At 40.5% G+C, this 23,136-nt stretch overlaps 1 protein-coding gene across 1 annotated transcript; it reads right to left on the reverse strand.

Moving 5' to 3' along the window:
- Positions 1 to 2,405: 2,405 nt before the first annotated feature.
- Positions 2,406 to 23,059, reverse strand: C11H7orf57 (chromosome 11 C7orf57 homolog). Its single transcript, XM_056856996.1, has 9 exons — positions 23,005 to 23,059; positions 11,802 to 11,999; positions 9,298 to 9,403; positions 9,033 to 9,189; positions 6,819 to 6,866; positions 5,738 to 5,838; positions 3,554 to 3,669; positions 3,063 to 3,210; positions 2,406 to 2,456 (listed from the first exon to the last, which is right to left on the reverse strand). The coding sequence occupies exons 1-9, from the start codon at positions 23,057 to 23,059 to the stop codon at positions 2,414 to 2,416; spliced, it is 972 nt and encodes a 323-aa protein (XP_056712974.1). The 3' UTR covers positions 2,406 to 2,413.
- Positions 23,060 to 23,136: the final 77 nt, after the last annotated feature.

Consider the following 23,136-nt stretch of genomic DNA (forward strand, 5'->3'; position numbering starts at 1 on the left):
CAACAGACACCTTGTGAGGTAGCTGCAGATGAGAGTTTGGAGAGAACTGTGACTAGCCCAAGGTCACCCAGGTGGCTTCATGTGGAGGAGCGGGGAATCATACCAGTTCTCCAAATTAGAGTCCACCACTCCTAACCACTACACACTCTGGCTCTTAACTGGATTATATCCTCCTTACCGCCTTTATCCAAGCCTTACATAACAGGGTATTTTCACAAGAGTCTCATCATATCAAATGCATGCAAGAAACTAAGATTTCCATGAACAAGCTTCCCTTTCTCTTCCTTAAAAAAGGTGTTAGCCAAAGCACAAAACCTGGAAAGTTCTTATGATTCTGACCTGCCCCAGAGACTGTAGGTCTTTTCCTTCCCGCGTAGCTTCCTGATACAAATACTCAGGCATATAAGTTGCAATGACCTCTAGTCACCTTCCAAGTTTCTTTAGATAAACAAGAGCTGAGAACCAAGGGGTTAAGCACCAGCGCCGTTCATTCCTACGGCTTTTAAGCCTTACCAAATGATTCCCAAAGAACTTAACAGGAAGCAAATTATTCTGAACAGCCTCCACCAAAAAATCATTTCATGCTAAAAACACTTCAAAGACACTATCTTCTTCTGAACTTCATCTGAACTACAGAAGTTTATTCGCTTGTCATTTAATTGTTGCACAGATTTCCAGAAATGACCAAGCACCATAAAAACATTCAGCCAAGCATTGTTTGCAGTTCTCAGCTCTAGAAGATCATGTGCATTATGCAACGTTGGTTTCTTGCTGCATACAGTATTTTGTGGTTTCAAGAGGTAGGGTCTGTGTTCTAGCTGCTACTGGAAATCCCTCATTTCCTAATCAAAACGCAAGTATGTGAACTTCCAAAAGGTCAGTGTTCCTTCCTGTGTATAAGCCCTTAGATTCCTCTTTTACCAAAGTCAGTACCCAGCGTGGGGGGAAATCCTTCCTAGAACTTGGCAGCATGACACATACGATCTTACTTTAATGATACTGTTCATATGGCCAATGCAGCCCTGAACAATGTTACACTGAGATCAAAATAAAGAAAAAGAAACCATCTAAGTAGCCCATAAGGAAATTAGTATTTTTTAAATCTTAATAGACTGGAAAAGAAATTTGGCGACTGCCAATGTAGTATTAAAATCCACCCCTGCTAAAAGAACCCTCAGATTATCCAGTTTAGAATAGATTCCCGGATAAAAGGCGTTATCCATCTGTCTAGTCTCGTTGAGCAAGTTGCAGCTAAACAAGGAATGCTGAAGAGTGTCTATTTGGCCAGAGCCACACTGACATACTCTCTCAGTATGGCACCCTATTTAAACGACCTATTAACTCCCCAGATGGGATGGCTGTCAGCCTAGCCAACATAAATAATCATCTGTATGGCGGGATTATCAGAAAATCAAAGTACATTGGGAGGGATTGTGGCAAGATTAGACCTAGGTATAGAGGTGAGCACACTCTACGTGCTCTTATTGTAGTGCTTCCACATATGATCAAGCTACTTTTTGGTGAGAGAGCTACCCTGGTCGTCCGCACAAACTCTGTACTCCAGTGCTAGCTTGTTATGAAATACCCCACATCAGGAGAACAAAGTAAATGTTATGAGACTTCAGTGGCCTGGCTAATGTGACTACAATAATTCAAAAACCATTGCTTCTGCTTTCTAGTGACATTTATTCAAAAAAGGATCCAAGTATTGAAGTTTATATGATGGGAGGTATAAATCAGAACAACATAAGAGTGGCATTGAAAACTGTCAGTACAATCTAACACTAAGGAACTGCTTCAGTGCTGATACACAAAGCTTTTCCCTATATATACATTTCCTCTTCAAGCATGGACTGCCACAAGAATCTGACATTTACTTATCCCTTTCAATCCTTGGAAACATAAAAAAGTAGGAGTTTAAAGGCTCAGTACTGCAAAGCTTATTACTCCAAACGGGTCTATTTTGTCCCACCATGTTCTCTCCAGAGGTGCAAAAGCAGAGCACAGCATACAGATGACCCGGGTCCTGTGACTGCTAGGATGCAGCTGTTCACCAGCTCCCAAAACGATGGTATGGCTCGAGGAGAGGAGGCCATAAAACAAACCTTCGGAAAAGTCGGTGGCAACGAGCTTTGAAAGCGAACAGCGCCTTAAGAGACAGGCCTAGGCGTACCACAGCAGAGGGAAGCATCCAGACTTTTTAAACATTTGCTGCCACAGGCTCCTGGGCTGAATTTGTTTTAGCTGCAACCTCATTAAAGTAAACAGACGTGCATAATCTAACACACATCAGTATAGAAATATAAAACATCTGCTTCCTAAACTGTATTATGCTTTGATGCATTTGGTGATGTTTCGAAACTGCAATAGATATATATATATATATTGTAATTCTATGGTTATCGGCATTTACTCATTGTCTGTTTGTGTTGATTCTGGCTGGGGTGTCTCTGAATCTGCAACACAAGAGATGAGAGAAAAATCAGTACTTTTTCACTAAACACACAGATGATTGTCAGTGTCATATTTGCAAAAAATACTGTTTCGGTATTTTATACAGAAATACTGATATTTTCCCTATGTACCTATACCTTGAAATGATAACTAAGAGGGATGAGGAATGATTCCTCTTCTGGAACTCCTTAAAACAAATGCAAAGAAGTTCTGAACATGGACACCTTAAAAAACTACATTTTATAAGCTTTCGTGAACTTGGAGGAAATGTAAAAGATGCTTGGAGGGGGGGTTGTGCATGGGGAAAGCCCCTCCCCATGTTTGTGAATATCAGCCGATGAGATGAGAGCTGGGAGAGGAGAAAATAAACTAACAACTAGATACAAGTCAAAAGGTTCGACAATTATAACATGTCACCAGAAGGATTAGCATTAAAAGCGTTTGAAGTGAAATGTGGGTTAATTTTATATATACATATACATATACATATATATATATATATTTCCTTGTTTTTACATCCCCGTGACAGTGAAAAGAGTGAATGTCTGGAAAGGGATGACTCTTAAGATAGAAGTGGGCAGTCAAGGTTAGAGACGGGGGTCGCATACATTCGGAGTTTGAAGAGTGGCTTCTTATGCTGGGTACCCGTTTCAGGTCCAGATTGGGATCTAGGCTTTCTTTTGTATGACAATGTATGTTTCCTAGCTTTCTGCCTCTTTTCTATTTTCTTCTGGTACTCACTTGGAAGAAGAGAATCTGCAAGAGACAAAGGAGAAGGAATTCTTCGCTCAATGTGCATTCACGTAGACGCTTTTCTTTCCGCCCTGCAAATATGTTAATCGAACCATTCTACCTGACCTCTCCCAACTGAAACAAAACCCAAAGATCTTATCCCAGCAGAACCAAACAGAGAGTTAGTGCAGAAAGAGTAAACGAATAAGCTGTGAACGGAGATCCCCGATTTCTATAGCTTGTCTACTGGGCTGTATCGTGGCTTTAAGAGACACGTATGCCTACGTCTAGCTTTGTTGCTTATTTGAAACGACCACTGCATTCACTTTTTTAGAAAGGAAAAACAAAAGGAATTATGATACGTTACCGTTAGGCTGGGAATTCTTTTTTTCCCACTCATCGCGTTGCTGGAGCCACTCATCTCCATAACCACTGCTGATCAGTTTACTGAAGTTGACAGGTTCGTTTTTTTTGTGAGCAGGCCTACAAGGAAAACATCAAGCAACCATGGAGTCACAAAAGAAAAAGATGGTAGCCATCTTTTTTTTCCTATTTGCATAACCAAGAAGACTTTTAACCAATTGTTTTAACCGGTGATCGCTGCAGTTCATATCCGCTGGCTGGATGAATGTATTGTTATGGTATTTAGATTCAAGTGTTTTAACTTGATGGCTAAGTTTTGGTCAATTGTTGTATGTGAATCCTTGTGGGTGCCTTGTGGGTGCCTGTATTTATGCTCCCTTGTTGCTATTTTACTATGCCAATAAAGGTGTCTGAATCTGAATCTATTTATCATGTAAGGCACTTTTTTTAAAAAAAATGTGATTTTTTTATTAGTTGAAATGGTTAACACAAGTTACAACCTGTACCACTGGGAGTTAGCATTAATTTATTTGATCAGCAGTTTCTTGATTCATTATGTTTAAACAATAAGATAAATAATGGGAGGAAACAACAGTGCTGCTGTTAAGTACCAAGTAACTTTCAGAATTCAGGAAATTTAGAACCAGTTAACAAAAAAAATAAATGCAAACTTCGTCATGTGTGAGAATTGAGAACTCTTTATACATTGTGGGAACCTGCTGTTAAATATCTATATATCTAATAAGGAAGTCTGGCCCCATCTGCAGATATTTAAATCTGCAAATCAGGAAGACACTGACACTAACCAGATTTTTCTGCAAACTTGGGGTTTGCAGAAAATCTGAAATCTTAACAAAATTATACTGGGGGGTTTGAATTCCCCGCAGCGTAACTTAATGTTGGGAGCTGAAGAGGGGCCTGCCGGTGTCTGCAGTGGAGCCTGGGAGGCGCGGCAGGCCCGGGGGCATCTGAGGCGGAGGTCAGAGTGGCTCCCAGACTCCAAGGGGAGAGGTGGGACCTGAAGTTACACCAGACAGCAATGGGGGAAGAGATGGGATCCCCCCCCTATGTGTTTTGCAAGCCCCCACTTGTAATTTTCTAATGTTTGCAACCAAGATAAAGATAGTAATGGAAATACTATAGCATGAACTATGTATGGATGTGAAAGTTGGACAATGAAGAATGCTGGCAGGAAGAAAGTTGATTCATTTGAAATGTGGTGTTGGAGGAGACATTTACGGACACTATGGACTGCCAAAAAGACAAACCAGTGGGTTCTAGATTAAATCAAGCCTGCATTCTTCCTAGAAGCTAACTGAGGCTATCGTACTTTGGTCACATTATGAGAAGGCAAGACTCAGTGGAAAAGGCAATAATGCTAGGAAAAGTTGAAGGCAGTAGGAAAAAAGGAAGACCCAACATGACATGGATTAATCATAAAGCCCGCCCCCTCAGTTTGCAAGACTTAAGCAAGGCTGTTAACAACAGCACAGTTTGGAGGTCAGCAATTCATAGGGTGACCATAAGCCAGAAGCAACTGGGACGGCACATAAAACACATGCACAATGCATTATATATGTTAAACATGATCTAAAAGTTACTTTATGGTTACGCAAGCAACAGGCATGCCCAGTGGGATATGACTCTTTGGTGTCTTCTGCACAGGGGCAGGGGTTTTGTGGCTTTCCCACTGCGGCTGCCGCTGCTGCTAAAGGATACATGAACACTGGGGATTCAGAGAAACTGCTATACTTGCAGGTACAATGGTATATTGATATCACAATATTCTAGGCCAGTTTAAACAAATAACACCCCCCATGTGGAGAGGATAAGGGGAAACGGCTACAGAATCTGAATTTACCCACCCAGGCTTTAGTGCAATCCTACCCCAAACTTCGTTTGAGAAAGATCTGCAAAAATGCAGGGAAACCCCCCCCGGAGGTGCACAACTGCACCATAATGTTGTGGGGAAACAGCCCCCCTCCCCCAGAAAAGATTTTTGCTGGTAAACTTCGTGTTAAGGTGAAATTTTGGAATAAGATTTAAATACCGTAAACTGAAGTGTAACCAAAGGTAATGTAACATGATGTATGCTTTAACACCGTTTAGCACAGTTACTTACACTTGCAAAATAACAGGTTCCAGAATTATCATGTCCGTCAAAGACATAGAACTATGTAGGACTTACATTGGGGGAAAGTAAAGCCTGTTTCCTCCATGGAATTCTTTAGCTGTAATAGGTTGTGGCGTTCTGTGTGGATACCTTGGTGTTATAGCAGGAAGTTTTATCTGTATGGAAATAAAACCAGTTATTCAGTAAGTGACATAAAAGCATGTGATTAAAACAGTGACGGTACAGCTAAAAAAGAAAGAAAATAGCTTGTCAGTGCCATCTCATGCAGAGTTACTCCATTTTAAAACCCACTGATTTCAATACACTTGGATTAGAGTAACGCAACACAGGAATGTACTGTAATAAGCCGAACAAATGGACGTAGTACCCTGGCTATTCAGGGGAAAGCGTGTACCATCCATACACAAGTAATTCTCACCTGCTTTATTCCTGATGCATAAGGGAAAAACATTTTTTATTTTTACAACGGCTTTGGCTATGGTGAACAAAGGTAAAGCCATCGCCTTCTGACTTCTGGACAACAGCTAAAATCAGAGTCTGGGCAGAATAGGACACTTGTGTGAATCTATCCCAAATATTTTTAAAGTCATTAACGTTATTGTTTGCCTTCCTCATCTATCTTAAATCCAAGCTCACATTTCATTGCAGTTAGATGGTGCGTGCCTCAGATTGTTCAACCAGAGAAAACACTGGCCTTGTGTCCACTAGGAATCTCTTTGACGTAATGAAGAGATAAGGATCTTGGACTTGTTTGCTCAAATCCACAGACCTTACTGAGTGAATTCCCCAACTGGTCTTAACTGGCATTACACACCAGTACCCATGTTAGCTCCAGTTAAAGCTAACCAAGGTTTTGTCTCTTCACCGGGATCTGAAACCAGAGTTCGTAACTGATTAAAGTTTGTAATACTTATTAAGATAGAACCTGGCAGATAGAATGCCATGCAGGAAATATAGCTAGACTTTAAAAATGGGAAGACACTAATAGTGATTTGGGGGAAGAAGTTGCAATGATTTATTAACATGAAAGCATATCTGAACACCTGTTTCCTGGCTCAGCTAGCCTTTATAAAGATCAATTCGACAAAAGGTAGACAAAATTATCAAATCAAATTATAATTTTGGAAGCACTTACTTCTTCTTTAGTGTTGCTGGAAGAGACCTCAACTTGTATTCCATTTTCCTGATGGGATTTTTAGAGTTATTTTAAAAGACATTAAGGCAGTAGGTTTATCTAATAAAAACATACTAGTAGAGATGATAAAATTTACTTTATATAAGAAGGCAAGACCAACTCTGAAGCATTATATGAACTAGTCAAGATGCGCCACTGACATGTTCTTAAATCTTATGCTGCTTAAGAGTAAAACACTTGAAAGAAAATTGTCCAGTACTATGAAGACCTTCAGTAACTGTTTAAAACAGCGATATAAACAAAGGCTTTTGCAGGAATGAAAAAGCAGCCTAAACCATAGCTTTAGAAGCATGCATGTGCCACACAGACAATTCTCTATAAGGAAACAGGTAGAACATTCTAGCCATAACTAATATGTAACACATTCATGTAAAATTCTACCAAAAGCTGGGAAGACAACAGGGGCACTAGCAGGCCACTAAAGCTCACAATAAAACGGTTGATTGAGAAGAGTTCAGTTTCTCAGAACTACATCATCAACAAGATACAGTATGAAGATAAATAAACGACAAATAGTTAAAAATAGTGAAACTCTGCTTTCATATTTAAAGCAAACCATACATACAACTCACATAAAGAATGCCACTTTCCCAAAGATACAATCTATATTGCCTTTGGCCTCAAATTACCTAACAGTTTTAGATTATAAAAAAGAATATTTTAAATTTAGAAACCCAATGCAAGATAGATTTTAAAATGTCTCAGATTCCTAATTTTCCAGACAACCCTCCAAATACAGTGAGGATGAAAAGGAATATATTCAAGCAGCTGGAAAAAACTGTGTTTATCATGTCTTGAATACGCTAACCTAGAATCCATTTGGGACCGACATGTTTTTAAGTACGGTAGGCCCAACGGTAGCCCTCTGAGAGAAAATTGTTTTTGTACTTTGAGATGTCCTTAAGGGTTTATTTCTATAACTGCACTAAACAACTTTTTCCCAATGCGGCTAGACTTTAAAAAGCAGTTTTAATTCACTGCATGAAAACGAAAGATGTTTCCGGCAGCATAATGAAACAGTTCAAGACTTTATAGGGTTTTAGATCAATTTTATTCGTAAAATTAACTGTTATGTCAAGATTTAGCTGTAATGGTTGAAAAATCAGGCAAGCAAGTTTTGTGCAGTGGATCCAGCCAGCTTTTTGGCTGGCGACAAAGGAAGGAGAGGTCCCCTTTGACCACCCAAAAAGGCAGTGCTGAGCATCATGGGATCCACAGGGACAAAAGCTATGTGGGATAAGGGCTGTAGTATGGAGAGGAACTGGGAGAAACTGAGTGGAAAAAGCTGGCTACGCTCAAGCCCATATGTAGAATATATATACGTCATGTAAAAAGACAAAAGGGAGAACAATCCAGACAAAGTTACATACTTTAAGACTGCTCATTTAACTGGTACGTCTTGGGGAGCATCTGCTTGGCAAATATCCAAATCAGCCAAAATAGCAAATTGTGGTTTGTTCTCTTGCATACAAGAGGATTCTACACCATAGTTTAGTCCTGATTTAGTATTCTGGTATGTAGGCAAGAGAACAAACCATGTTTTGCCCAATTCAATGTCACAACAAACTTAGTTCTGAATGAGGAAGTTTTCAAGTTACAAGTTGTACATTGGGGGGGGGGGAGAGAGAGAGAGAGAGAGAAGAGACATGCCCAAGATTTTCTGGGTTTGTTTTCACCTATTTTGTACTCCTAAAAGGCTTTCAGAAATGATAATTAGTGGTTGTTGGACCTGTCTCAAAAAAACCTGCTATTTACTAGTGTTCCTTCCCAAATGAAAGTTCAGTGACAGAAGAAAATCATGCAGAAGATATTGCTACCTATAGTTCTCCAGAACTGACTGGTTTTAAGACGAATTTTAAGGAAGGACCAAACTGGCTAAACAAGAGCAAAAATGAAGGGCTTTTGAAAGAACTAGACAGTAACACTTCCAAGGAGTCTTGAGCATGGTTTATATTTTGCACAATAATACCAAACCCTGCAATGAAAACTTTTAATTCAGAATTACATACTAAAACCATTTTTGGACCCATTTAATTTCAACATTTCTGAAGGAGTGCAGATTTTATTAATACATTTTTAAGACTTTACCCCTAGCCACCAAAAGTTTGATTTTTTCCTGTGCCTCAGAAGAATCTGGGAATCGCTAAAGCATACCTCTTTTTTCTCCTTGTTCTCTTTGTCTTCAGCATCTCTTTGCCAAACACTTTTCATATCAAAATCAAAAGGCCCCCTTTTAGGCTCGTAGCTGGCAGGTTGATCGGTCTTAAACTCCTCATGGACCATGTAGTCCGGCATTGCTGAAACCCGCGACCTGCAAACAAAGGGTCACCATTATGCATTTTGCTGTGAAAGGCAGAAGCCCTTTCAACACTCATCAACTCCCCTCCTAAAGAAATTTACAGTGACTATGAATACTTACTTAGAGTCATCAGCCGGAGGTTTGCCATGATGTGTGTACCAGTCGGGTGCAGCGTAGGACCCCAGGGACATTTTTCGGGGGGTAGGTGTAAAATGTCTCAATAAATCTTAAGTCAAAGAAATTCAGAGGCAATGGAATTACTAAACATCTCAAAAACTGACAATGCTAAACACATATTATTCCACCAAGCGACCAGTGTTGTGTAGCAGTTAGAATGTTGGATAAAGACTGGACAGACCCAGGCTCCAGCCCCTGCATGTGAAGAAACAACTCAAGCGCCCTTGGGCTAGTCATTCTACCTTAACCTAACCTACTTCACAAAGCTGTGTGCATGAAACCCAGCCAGGTGAGAGCCAAGTGTGCTGCCCTAAGGGTAAGGGTGGGATAAAAATGTAATACATAAATACAGGTTGAATATCCTTTATCCAGACTGCTTGGGAAGTGGTCCGTATTTCGGATCTTTCCATTTTTTGGAATATTTGCATATACATAATGAGATGTATAGGGGGTGGGACCCAAGTCTAAACACAAAATTCATTTATGTTTTATATACACATAGCCTGAATGTAATTTTAAACAATATTTTAAATACTTTTGTGCAAATTGGCCTGCTGCTGAGGGCCTGTGAGTAATGCCTGCATGCTGGCTCAAAAAGTCTGGTTTTCAGGTCAGTTCAGATATTGATGTCAGGATAAAGGATACTCAACCTGTACAAAAATGCTTGCACATGAGACTAAGTTGCACAACCAAAACTTTTGCTAACAAATATATATAATGTACTGGAGTTGGAGGTGACAATAGTGTTGAGAAGTAAACAGCTGATTTTATAATACCGCAAATAGTATTTTACAGCAATGATGGATTTTGAAACTCATTATAGCAATAGCCCTGAGCCCCCAATTTAGCAGAATCCTTGCTATACAGTTCAGTCACAGTTGGTATAGCTGCCCAGGTTCCTCAGAGCTTTTCTTATAAACTCTGAACCTCTGCTTAGCATGTCTACAACTGCCAGAAAGAGAAGCAGAGTGTCAGCTGGAAATGGTAAAATAATCCCAGGAACGATCTCTGCCCAAGATCTGGGATTGCTACAGCTTGTCAGAGGAGACGAAAATTGTGTAGATGTGTCTAGCAATTCTAGGCAGTGCCCAGCTACTTTAGGCTCTAAATGCATAAATAATAGAGGGCAGCTTCACATTATCCAGAATAGTCACATGAGTAATTTGAATGTGTTTCTTGTAATAAATGTAAAAGTAAAGTACAGAGGCTCGGCGTGTTCCAAATCAAACTAAACTGTGACACAGAAGCCATACCAGATGACATTTCGTATTTATTTTAGGGCCTGTTAATTCAGAGTAAGCTTGTTAACTGTTATTTAAATTTTAAGAAGAAGAGTTGGTTTTTATATGCCGGCTTACAATCACCTTCCCCTCCCCTCCCCACAACAGACACCCTGTGAGGTAGGTGGGGCTGAGAGAGCTCTAAGAGAGCTGTGATTAGCCCAACGTCACCCTGTAGTGAAAATATTCATTGTGGCACTATTAGCAAAACTAAAGAAAAGTCAAACATTATAAATTCGGGCCATTACCATTACAGGATCTTTATAAACTTCTGGGGGTGGGGGGGATGACTGCAGACATAAACAGAGAAACATTTGTTTTTAGAGCATCTTACAGTCCCATCCTAAAAACACTTCCCTGGAAGTAAAGCTCACTGAACAGACTTGAGTAAGATTCGGAGTAGACCTGCTTGGGATGGTTTTCAGTAACTTCAAGGGAGCCATACTGCTTTTTACATACAGCTTTTTATAACCCAAAACCAAATAGTAAAGCAAACACAAAGGTTAGCACAGAAAGCTCACTCTGTGACAAAACACAATGTAAAGCCATGAAACAGAGTAGTAAGGCATATTGCACACTTCCCATATTACTCATAGAATCATAGAGTTGGAAGGGGTCAAACAGGCCATCTAATCCAACCCCCCGCTTAATGCAGGATCAGCCTAGAGAGCATCCATGACAAGTGCTTGTCCAGCCTCTGCTTAAAGACTGCCAGTGAGAGGGAGCTCACCTCCTCCCTAGGTAGCTGATTCCACTGTCAAACAACTCTTACTGTAAAAAATATTTTCCTGATATCCAGCCGATACCTTTCCTCCTGCTACTGTGTCCTATCCACTGCTGCCAACAGGAACAGCTCCCTGCCCTTCAAATACTCATGAACATACACAAAGCTGCCTTGTACTGAATCAGACCACTGGTCCATCTTGTTCAGTATTATCTACTCAGACTGGAAATGGCCCTCCGTGATCTCAGTCAGAGGTCTTTCCCATCACCTACTGCCTGTTCCTTTTAGCTGGAGATGCCGGAAATTGAACCTGAGACCTTCTGCGTGAAAAGCTGATTGCTCTGACATTGAGCCACAGACCTACTCAAAGCAACCTCAAGCTGGCTGTGCTCATGTATGTAAGCAGGAGCCCTCAGTGATAAAATTGTAATTAACGGAATCACCAGGTCGGCCTCCTTGCTTTGCTAGCTTCACATATTCTGAGTCGGTGTCTTTGATCCACTTCCTTCGTCCCCCAAAGGTAATTTCACTGTGAGGGTCTCCAAAATCACCAAGACCGGGGATCTGGGATGTTGGTTGTGGTGGAACTTCAGAGTTAACCGGCTCCTCCGATCGCTTCAGAGGTACATGATAGTACCAATCTGTATTGACAAGAAGCAGATAGGCACAATTATTCAATGCAATTGCTGCTATATAATTGCTGCAACTGCTGCTTATTCTATGCAATTATGACTACATCAGACATTCCATTCACATTGGAAATTGAAGTAATGAACTGTAAAAGATTTTATATGCATTATAAGCATATTGTGGATGGTGAAAGACAAAGAAGAGTTTGTTTTATATGCTGACTTTCTCTACCACTTAAAGAAGAATCAAACTAGCTTCCCTTCCCTTCCCCACAACAGACACCTTGTGGGGGTAGGTGGGGCTGAGAGTGTGACTAAGCCCAAGGTGACCCAGCTGGCTTCATGTGTAAGAGTGGGGAAACTAATCCAGTACACCAGATTAGCATCCGCCGCTTATGTGGAGGAGTGGGGAATCAAACCCAGTTCTCTGGATCAGAGTCCATCACTCCAAACCACTGCTCTTAACCACTACACCACGTTGGCGACATCCCTATTTATTCATTTATTTTTCACTCTTATATCCCGCCCTCCCTGGCAAATCCAGGCTCAGGGTGGCTCACAACATAATCGCTTCATATATACAATAAAAGAAAAAATAAAATAACATTGAAATAATTCCAACCAGATAGAAACCGGCCCCATAAAACAAACATAACATAATTCATAATTCAGATGCCGCCTATTGCAGAAATATGTGCGGGGCCTGTGAGCAATCAAGACCCCCCAATACCGACTTCCGCTAGGGACGCTGATCTGAGCGCCACGTTTCTCGGGGGCTCCCGAGAGAACCAAGAAACGTTTGAACTTGGGGGCAAATTTTTGCACCCCACCCCGGTTCTAATTAGTGGACCGAGGAACAGGAACACCCCTGCTGCCTTCAAGAGTGGTCTGACCTCCAGTTTTGCTGAGAGAGTCTTCGGACGACTCTCGGAATCCTGGAAGAGGTCCCTCCGGCCTGAGGGGGAAACACTGCCGAAAACGTCTCTTTGGAATTAGGCTCAGATCTCCCCTATCTATCACCATCTAAGCAACTACACAGAAGCAAGAATACCTACTCTCCTAAAATCTGAGTAAGTTAAAAGAACTCTTGTTTTACCTGGATCTGGAAGCACCGGGAGATTGCTAAATACATCTGCCGAATCTGTCTCTCCCCACTTAATATTTAAATGACTCTTTGAAAACAAGAAAAGATCAGATAAATCGGCAAGAATCTTATCAATTTGATCGGTGGGAAGACACAACAACTAAGATTTTTTGAAAGACGTCTCTGCTACCAATCAGAAACTACGACGTATAAAGAGGAGGGAGGAGGAGTAATCCCCCCACATCGCGAGGTGTCATCTTTCTAACTACACTAAGTCTTCCTGCCACGTCCTTCCTGGAAATAATCTATCATCGCGAGAGTAGCAGAGAACTTGGAATCGGAAGTGTGGCATCATCGTGCAACTAGCAAATACCTCCCAAGTTCCTGAACAAAAGGAAGATGGAAGGTTTATGACACTGATTCCTGCAGCACCTCTCTGCTATTTACAACACCTGTCTTTGTCGGGACTTTACCAACTAAGTCTCAACGGAACTTTCAGAAGTAGCAACCATGGAAAGTTTGATTAAACAGCTGGATCAATTTTCTGCTTTGATGAACCAAAAACTGGATTTTATCTTAGATGACCTTAAAGATATAAAAATTCAAATCATCACAATGAGGTCGGAGGTGAGATCAGAGGGTTCTTCAGATGACAAGAAAGACGAAGAACAGAAGAACCTTGCAAAGGAAATGGAAAATGACAACAAACAAACTGCAATAGTCCAGCTGGCAACAATGGATCTGAATGTGAGCGACTTAGATCTGTTTTTATAATCTGCCTGAGGAACTTTTTAACACCAGCTTGGACGACTTAAAGGGTAGAAAAACTGGAGCTATGGGGATCTCCTTTATTGACTTTGAGATGGAAGAAACTACAACGCAGATCTACTATGAAGACCATTCACCAGCAGGAGAAATCTTACCAACAATTTCCAAGGATGCTGTTCGATGTCTAGTCTTAATGAAGAAAAAAATGCTGGAAATTCCGGACAAAGGAACTGATTTAAAAGAGTCTGGCTTTTCTTTTGGAAGGGATTAAGCAGTTAAAAGGCTTGGTTTTAATGGAAATGAAATAACATAAGGTATCAATATACTAGAAATATAATTGGTAATAAAATGAGTGTTTGGGAGAAATGGAGGGTTTACAAAATAATTATTTTTTAATGAAAACCACTAAATGTTTCCTATTGTTCTAATCCATTTATTATTAGTGAGATTTACTAATTTTTTTCTTTTCTTCTTTTTTATGATTGTATTAATCATTAATCATTCTCTCTTTAAAGAATATAAATGCCAAAGAGATTAATAGGTATTAGTAATATTAGGATTAGAAGTTTATGCATAAGAGATTACTAATTAATCAATAGATGGAGGGAGGTGTAGGGGAAGTCAATATATTTTTGATCATACGTAACAATGTTTCCTATTGCATTTCCTATTTTATTCTTTGTTTATACTAACTCTTGAACTTTGTGTTTAATAATTTTGAAAAATAATAAAAAAATATTAAAAAAAGAGACCCCCAATACCAATGATAATAATCATAAACATATTGGAAGGGGTTGGTAGGGAGGCCAGCATCAATGGTAAACTGAAACTGCCCTCAACCATAGACCTGGTGGAATAGCTCCGTCTTGCAAGCCCTGCGGAATTTCTTGAGGTCCTACAGGGCCCTGGTCTCATTAGAGCAGAGAAGACCCTGGCCCAGGGCAGCCAGACAACTCTTTGAGCCAGGGACTGTCAGCAGATTTGTTATTTGAAGAACGCAATGCTCTCGATGGAGTATAACACTTGAAATCATTGTGACAACTACAGACTAGATCTCATTAAGGTTGCAAAACTGTGTCTTGAGTTGTACTATTTTAGACTACAGGTAGAGATCACAGGATTAAATACTCCTCCATAAAAATAAAAAAACTCCCTCCAGACAGTAATCAGGTAGAAATGTCTAGCCTAGCCTTCTTTCTGATTTCTGTGTGGAAGCTTGGACACAGGTGAGAATGAAACCTATTAAGCAAACATACTGTGCGTCAATCATCACATGGCAGCTTACTTAGCCACTTCGTTGCCTTTAGTTTAAATACATCAAGGAACACAGCAAATAAGAGCACCATTCAGAGAATGAAGAGTCTCCACCTCCGGAAGGATAAGGGAAAGTAATGCATGTCAGCTGCAACTGAAGAAGTGAGTTTAAGGCTAGCAAAGAAACGCAGTATATAACATATTCCAAAGGTGTAATTGTAAGGACTACAGTTGACATCAAAAAGACAAAGGTAAGACATACATCATGAACTCCAAAAGATGCTCCAACAAAAATTTCCTCTAGATTCTAAGAATATGTTGTTAGGTATTACACCATCAGAATTATCCCCGCAATTCAAAGATATATTCCAATATGCTACAACGGCTGCTAGAATGGTTCTGGCGAGGAAATGTAAACAGGCACTTCTTCCGGACGCTGAAGAATGGAAAGAAAAATTCATGGAATATGCTATTATGGCTAAAATGACTACCTTGGTAAACAATGATCTGAACTATAAGCAGTTTAATGAAAAATGGAAATTTGAGTTTGTCGTATGTTGAGGTTTAATTATAATTATAACAAAATAAGAGTAGATGCTAATCAACTGTAGTGAAACCCCATTCAATTTCGTATTTGGATAACTATTTTGACTGTTTAGACACTAAATATGCTCGATATGTCTGATAAGGCAATTAGCTTTCAGTTGTAACGTTAAAATTATTTTCTGTAAGCTGGGTAGCTATTTCGATGGCACAATTGCATTGAATAGCATGGCAACGTAATCTGTTTGGTTTGTTTGTTTGTTTTTAATTGTATTGCTGATGTCCCTTTTCTCCTTCTGTATCCCTTTTATATAGAAAATAAAAGGGGGGAAAGAAGACAAAGGTAATGACTACAGGAAAGTTACTCAACTTTAAGATTGACAATGAGGAAACTATTCTCTATTACTATGTATAGGTGTGAAAGCTGGACATTGAAGAAAACTAATAGGAAGAAAGTAGATTCCTTTGAAATGTGGTGTTGGACTTGGAGGAAAGTGTTACGGATACCGTGGACGGCCAAAAAAACAAATTAGTGGGTTATAGATCAAATCAAGCCTGAACTGACCCTAGAAGCTAAAATGACTAAACTGAGGCTATCATACTTTGGTCACATTGTGAGAAGACAAGAGTCGCTGGAAAAGACAATCATGCTAGGAAAAGTGGAAGGAAGGCAGCAGGACAAGAGGAAGACCCAACAAGAGATGGATTGACCCTATAAAGGAAGCCACGGCCCTTAATTTTCAAGATCTGAGCAAGGCTGTTAAAGATAGGATGTTTTAGAGGACATTGATTCATAGGGTCACCTGAGTCGGAAGCGACTTGATGGCACTAAACACGCACAATTGTAAGTTAATATCAAGAGTCATATTTTCCCCAACATTTTGGCGTAATTCAACTGAATATATGACCACTGGGCCTGCAAGGTTCTGAAGTAAGCACAGCTTATTCAATGGTGAGCTTTCTTGCTATAGTCCAGTGCCTTATGCACAAACAGTACTCACACATGGTCTTCGGTCCTGGAAGCCATCATTGAAAAAGTGCAGCACAGTGGTGAAATTAACAACAATTCTACTGTACATGTCCTGTGGAAACTCGGCGAGTAAGGGCATTTGCCAGAAGGCTTTTGTTCCAGAATGGCAGAGGCAGCATTATTAGAGGAACTGTACTCAGCGCTAATTCTAATGGTAGCAGAAGTGATGTTGTTGTAACTGAAAAGACAGGACTTAAACATCACTACACCCAATAGTAAAATGGCAGGCACCATGCCTGTCATGAAAGTGGCATAATGAAACAACAACAAAGTCTTTATATGCTTAGGACACTCCTCAAGTATGCAGAAAGATCAACGTCATAAGTTAGCTGCTCTCAATATTTCATGCTGGAGCATATTCAAACCTTCTCAGATCTGTTTCTTCTGGAATCCATTTTATTTTGGCTGAGTGTCACTTAAAGAAAAAAGAATTGGGGGGGGATTAGCATGCACAAGCTTCACAGAAGCATTGGGGAGGATGTAGGAAATGGGGGTTTCCAAAATGCTCCTCTCTCCTGTGATTCCTCTTGGAATTATTTGTAAATGTTACTTTGCTTTGCATCCTGGAGATTGTGGCTCCTCCCAATATACTTTTCTCTGCCTCCAAGCAACTAGACTTTGCATTTCTTCCAGTGGGATCTCCTTCAAACTGGAGAGCAAGGAATCTGAATGAACCATTTGAACTCAAACACTGGCAATCAACAGGGGACTAAACAAGTGTAGCTAGCACCCCCTATGGGTCCTGACTTGGTCAGGAGTAAGACAGGCATATACATTTCTTAAATACATAAGTGATATACATTAGTTTTTTTCTAACAAGAGAAGAACAGAAGTCAGAGAAGAAAGACTGAAGACGGCCCTATCAGTCTCAAGTAAGGCTGGGGTGGACGTTCCAGTCAAATGAGAAAGGAAATAAACTCCTTCACATGAACACGTGAAGCTGCCTTTATACCAGGTCAGACCATTGGCTTACCTAAGGTCAATATTGTCTACTCTGACTAGCTGCTGCTCTTCGTAGTATGCAAGGTGAATCATTGCATATAATCTATTGTCTGATTCTTTTAACTGGAGATGCTGGGGACTGATCCTGGGACATTCTGCATGCAAAGCAGATGCTCCACCATTAACCTATGGCCCCTCCTATTTATTCAGTAATAGAACAGCAGAACCAACCAAGTTGGGTAAGCCAGGGTTTTACTTTACTTCCAAAGAGAAGGAACATTAATTGTACCTACAATATTCTGCTGTGAGGAGGACATATCGGAGAAGAATGTTGGAAAGCAGTACTTCCCATTCTGGGCTGGTCTACCTAATGATGAAAACAAATGATGGCCCATTTAGAGAACACTTTACCTAAAGGTGGCATAGCAAATGCAAAGTTGCCTCTTCTGGAATGGCAAATTAGAGATTAAAGCTCACATGACAGCCCGAGCTGAAGTATTAATCAAATACTTATTTTGCTATCTCCCTTCACCAAGCAGATGAGGATTCCTTCTGGCACAGGCTGTCTACAAACGTAGGCATGCACAACACAATATCTAACCTTGAGAGACCTTCTTGTTCTGAAGAAATCAATGAAAGGTTATAAACAAATCAATGAAAGGTTATAAACAGAGTCCAGAATTTAGATGAGCACCTGATATATTTGGAGAGCTCTACAAATGCCCTGGATGTACCGCTCTTGCTAAAAAAAACCCTGCAGATTTGATTAGAAGACACAATGACCTGAAAACCATTTTTGTGTGTGCAGAAAACCAGTTTGTCACTGTGAACACAATGGCCTGGTTGCCTTTCTGAATCTGTCATTTCTGGAAAGACCATTCTCTTGGAAATCCTTTTCCCTGATCTATTTTCTACCTACTGGCCCAGCCTGCCTGCGTGTTGAGTTTCCTGAATATGCCATGTAGACAGAGAAAAAAATTCAGTTCTCAGACCATACCATCAAGAGCATTCCCTCCTAGCACACAGCTGAAAGCAAGTATTTCCTTCTCTACTGAAACAAGTCTTGATTTATTTTCACCAGTATGCATCAACCCAGATTGTCTGGAGAAGGGCAGTAAGAAAAAAACCGATTATCTGGAGTTGATCCAGGTGATAATGTGGATTATTTCCTTTGGAGACCAAAATTCAGAAAGCAGAATGAAATGGGTCGAGAGCATCTGTCTCATCCAAGAAAGCCTAGAGCTGCATGACCACCATCCACAGAGACCTTTGCCAAGAAGGAATAATATGCAACTGGTCAACAGTTCATATCATTTGGGGTAAGAGATGGCTTCTTCAGAATGGGCCTCACAATTGTCTCTATGAAGGTGGTTGGGATCATACCCTACTCTAAAGAAGCTTTCCCCTTCCTGTATTTTTTGCGTTTTCAGAGGATGGCTCCGCTCCTGTCACACTAAACCCTTTCTTTCATAAGGAAAAAGGGTTGTCCCTTATCATTGGCCATTCTACACTTTGTCCCAAGGACAAAAAGATGTCTTCCTCTAGATGCCTTTGTCCATTTTCAGTCCTTTTTGGGTTGGATTAATTCCTTGATGTTTCCTTCACATCGGGGTTCTCTTTCAACTTTGTCCCTCTCTGGGCAAGGGTCCTGTGTTCCTGACCACTATTTTAAAGCCAATGGTCAACAGAAGTATTAATTAACCCCTGGAGCCAACTGGTAAGATGTAATAAGGCAAGACGGATGTGTCAAACATCAAGATAGGATGGGAGGAAGAGGAATTGAGTGGTGTTGCAAGACACAATCCTGTTCAACTTACACCTGTCTTGAGTACAGCCAGGCATTCTGTTGCCACCTTTGGAGACACAAGGGCTCTCTAGTAACAGCTGCTAGCTGTGCCTCTTAGAAACAGCATCCAAGCTCTTGAGCACCCAAAGCCACTCAGTGGAGATATAAGGGAAAAGGCATATCTACGCAAGGGAAGAGGCTGGAGACCTACTTTTTGTTTTACATGAAAGCTGAGAACTCAAAAAAAAATTTAAGCAGGGTCTTTAACAGTAAACAGTACCTTTATTGGCATTAACAATAGAAAAACAAAACAAAGAAACCCCTGCTTAAACTATCATTAAAATATTTTATCAATTTATTTGTGTGGACTGGTGGCAGCTGCTGCCAAAGCAACATTTTTAAAAACTTGCTCAACCAATCAAATCTCCAATGGCCAGTCAGAAGCCCCAACTGGCCCGGGCCACTTTCGAAAAACCCTTGGCAGGCACCAGGAAAGGTGTCAGTGGGAACCATGCCACCCATGGGCAACCATGTTGGGGAACCGTGGAATAAGGGATTAACAAAACTAATTACTATGGCATAGTCCAGGCCTTACACATAGAAGCCAGCACAAAAGTATAGGATACATTTGTCAATCTCCAGAGCTTCACATTTTAATGACCACATTTTCTTATTATTGTTACTACAAAACCACTTTTCACAGTTTCTTCTCTTTTTTAAAAAATGAATTATTTATTGAAGTACTATATGTTAACAGACTACAAAAGCATAATGAAATCCATACATTAAAAACAAGTAAATGGTAACAGGCTAGGGAATGGGGGGGACCCCCGTGTTAAAATGGTTACATAAAAATAGCATGGAATACACGAATAGAAAATACATGAACTTCTACTCAGGCTACATGACCAGTACTCAGTAGCGGACAGGATGGATAGCTAAAAGATTAATATCTACCATTAAGCACTGCAAAGACAATAATGGAATATTGCAAATAATTCAAACTTTTTACAGTTTCTTGTAATTTTATCAGTGTCATGACAAAAGTCTTGTAGTATATAAATGCAATAGTAACTCTGGTTGCCATCATTACAACCAGCTTTACAACCAATCTCTAACCAAAATGAAAAACATTTGTTTTTGAAGAGCTACAGAACCGCAGTAGATCAAGTAGGACCCAGAGAAGCACGCCCAAGGAGCTGTAATGATCTTAGTTACGCCACACTCAAGAACCTTCAGCATCCATTACTTAGGGTACATTAAGGCAGTATGAATGTTACGCTCTGCTTTTTCATGCCACCCAGCTACCTTGATTATGGCTGGCAGTGGACAAGGGTAAGAGAAAATAAGAGATAAAAGGGTTTGCATTTGTTACAAATACTAACAGTTCATTACTGAGCCTTGCAGCGGAAGGGGATGGCATAGACGAGGTGCCTCCAAAGAGGTTCCCCGGCAAGGCTTAAAAAAGCCTTTAAAAAAGAAAATAGGGCTTTTTTTCCCATAGCAAACAGCGATGCTGTGCCAGGTAAAACCAGGTAAAACCTGGCGCAGCAATGCTGTTGCTGGAGGGGCTTTGGAAGCTGACTACTCTCAGCTCCACCCCCCCAGGGAATGCCCCCCCCCCACGCCAGAGCTGCATATCTCTGCCCCACTGCCAGCGTAAGTGCCTCTTATTCTGTGGTCACACAGCCTCCAGAGAGCTTTCAGACCCCCCAACCCAGGAATGCACTATAAGTGCTAGAAATGACATTTCTAGGCCCCATGGTGACCTGGCACCTGGGATTTGTCAAGCCCTGGTATATTCCACTCAGGATCCAGCCATTATTATGATTAGAAAGTAGGCTCGCTAAGTTTAGAAGAGAGAAAAAACATAAATGTTTCCTATTTTACTTCAAACCCAGAAACATAAATAAAACATTTCACCCACCATCACCAAGAAGATTTACAGAACAGCAAGGGGCTGAAATCTACACTTCTTGAGCTTTGGTCTAGAAGGTGCCGTCATTCCTTCTCCTACATCTCAGCTCTTAATCTCATTTTGTGTTCATTTCTGCTATATGCAGGTCACCCCTTTAACTTTAGCCTCTGGTCAGCAATGGGAAGGATCCCTCTGCAGGAGGATAAACAGTGACAGCTAGGCTCCACTGCTTGCACATGCCACTGCTACAGCTTACTCCCTGCTTACACCCCTTTTCCCTCTTGCTTTGGAAATGGAGGGAGTACAATCCCATGAACATCTTCCTGCAAACTTAAGGCTGTGGCTTCCTTTATTGAGTCAATCCATCTCTTGTTGGGTCTTCATCTTTTCCTGCTGCCCTCAACTTTTCCTAGCATGACTGTCTTTTCCAGTGACTCTTGTCATCTCATGACGTGACCAAAATACGATAGCCTCAGTTTAGTCATTTTAGCTTCTAGGGTCAGTTCAGGATTGATTTGATCTATAACCCACTGATTTGGTTTTTTGTCAGTCCATGGAATCCGTAACACTCTCCTCCAACACCACATTTCAAAGGAATCTATTTCCTTCCTATCAGCTTTCTTCACTGTCCAGCTTTTACACCCATACATAGTAATAGGGAATACGATGGCATGAATTAATCTAGTCTTCGTGGCCAGTGACACATCCTTACACTTCAAAATCTTTTCTAGCTCCTTCATGGCTGCCCTTCCCAGTCTCAATCTCCTTCTGATTTCTTGGCTGCAGTCTCCCTTTTGGTTGATGGTGGAGCCAAGGAATAGAAAGTCTTGAACAATTTCAATTTCCTCATTGTCAACCTTAAAGTTGTGTAATTCTCCTGTAGTCATTACTTTTGTTTTCCTGATGTTCAGCTGTAGTCCTGCTTTGGCACTTTCTCTTAACTTTCAGCAGTAGTCGTTTCAAATCTTCACTATTTTCTGCCAATAATGTAGTGTCATCAGCATATCTCAAATTATTAATGTTCCTCCCTCCAATTTTCACTCCACCTTCATCTAAGTCTAATCCAGCTTTCCTAATTATATGTTCTGCATATAGATTGAAGAGATAGGGAGATAAAATGCATCCTTGTCTGACACCTTTGCCAATTGAAAACCATTCCGTTTCTCCATATTCTGTTCTAACTGTGGCCTCTTGTCCAGAGTACAGGTTGCGCATCAAAACGATCAAATGTAGTGGCACACCCATTTCCTTTAAAACCAGCCATAGCTTTTCATGATCCAGTCAAAAGCTTTGCTGTAATCTATGAAACACAAGCTGATTTTCTTCTGAAATTCTCTCGTATGCTCCAGTAACCAGCATATATTTGCAATATGATCTCTAGTGCCTCTTCCTTTTTTGAAACCAGCTTGAACATCAGGCATTTCTCGTTCCATATATGGTAACAGCCTTCACTGTAAGATTTTGAGCATCACTTTACTTGCATGAGAAATTAATGCGATGGTCCGTTTAGGTGTGTTTAGCTCCCGCTAACTCTGACATCTATTTCCATCCCATATCCTTTGTTCCAGCTGCAGGCCTTTGTGCTCCAATACTCTGAACGTGCTCCTCTAATTCTTAAACTTTTATTAAAGATATACAACTCTAATGCCCTTTACATAAGAAATATCACACATTTAAATGCAGTCTACTTACCACAAGGTGCGTATCGGTTCGAGGGTCCACGGGGCTCTTTATTTGTATTCCTCATACCTGCCCAATGGGGAGGAAATTTGGGGAAAGAATAATTTCACCAGACAGCATATAATGAGAAATAAAACAACTTGG

The sequence above is a fragment of the Euleptes europaea genome, chromosome 11 (assembly GCF_029931775.1).
Source record: "Euleptes europaea isolate rEulEur1 chromosome 11, rEulEur1.hap1, whole genome shotgun sequence".
NCBI classification, from domain to species: domain Eukaryota; kingdom Metazoa; phylum Chordata; class Lepidosauria; order Squamata; family Sphaerodactylidae; genus Euleptes; species Euleptes europaea.

Coding starts and splice junctions, on each gene's coding strand:
- C11H7orf57 (XM_056856996.1), bottom strand. CDS start 23,059: ATGAGGAATACAAATAAAGAGCCCCGTGGACCCTCGAACCGATACGCA. Junction 5,839..6,818: donor CCAGCAACACTAAAGAAGAA/GTAAGTGCTTCC, acceptor ATTTCCATACAG/ATAAAACTTCCTGCTATAAC. Junction 2,457..3,062: donor CCACTCTTCAAACTCCGAAT/GTATGCGACCCC, acceptor CTTGTGTTGCAG/ATTCAGAGACACCCCAGCCA.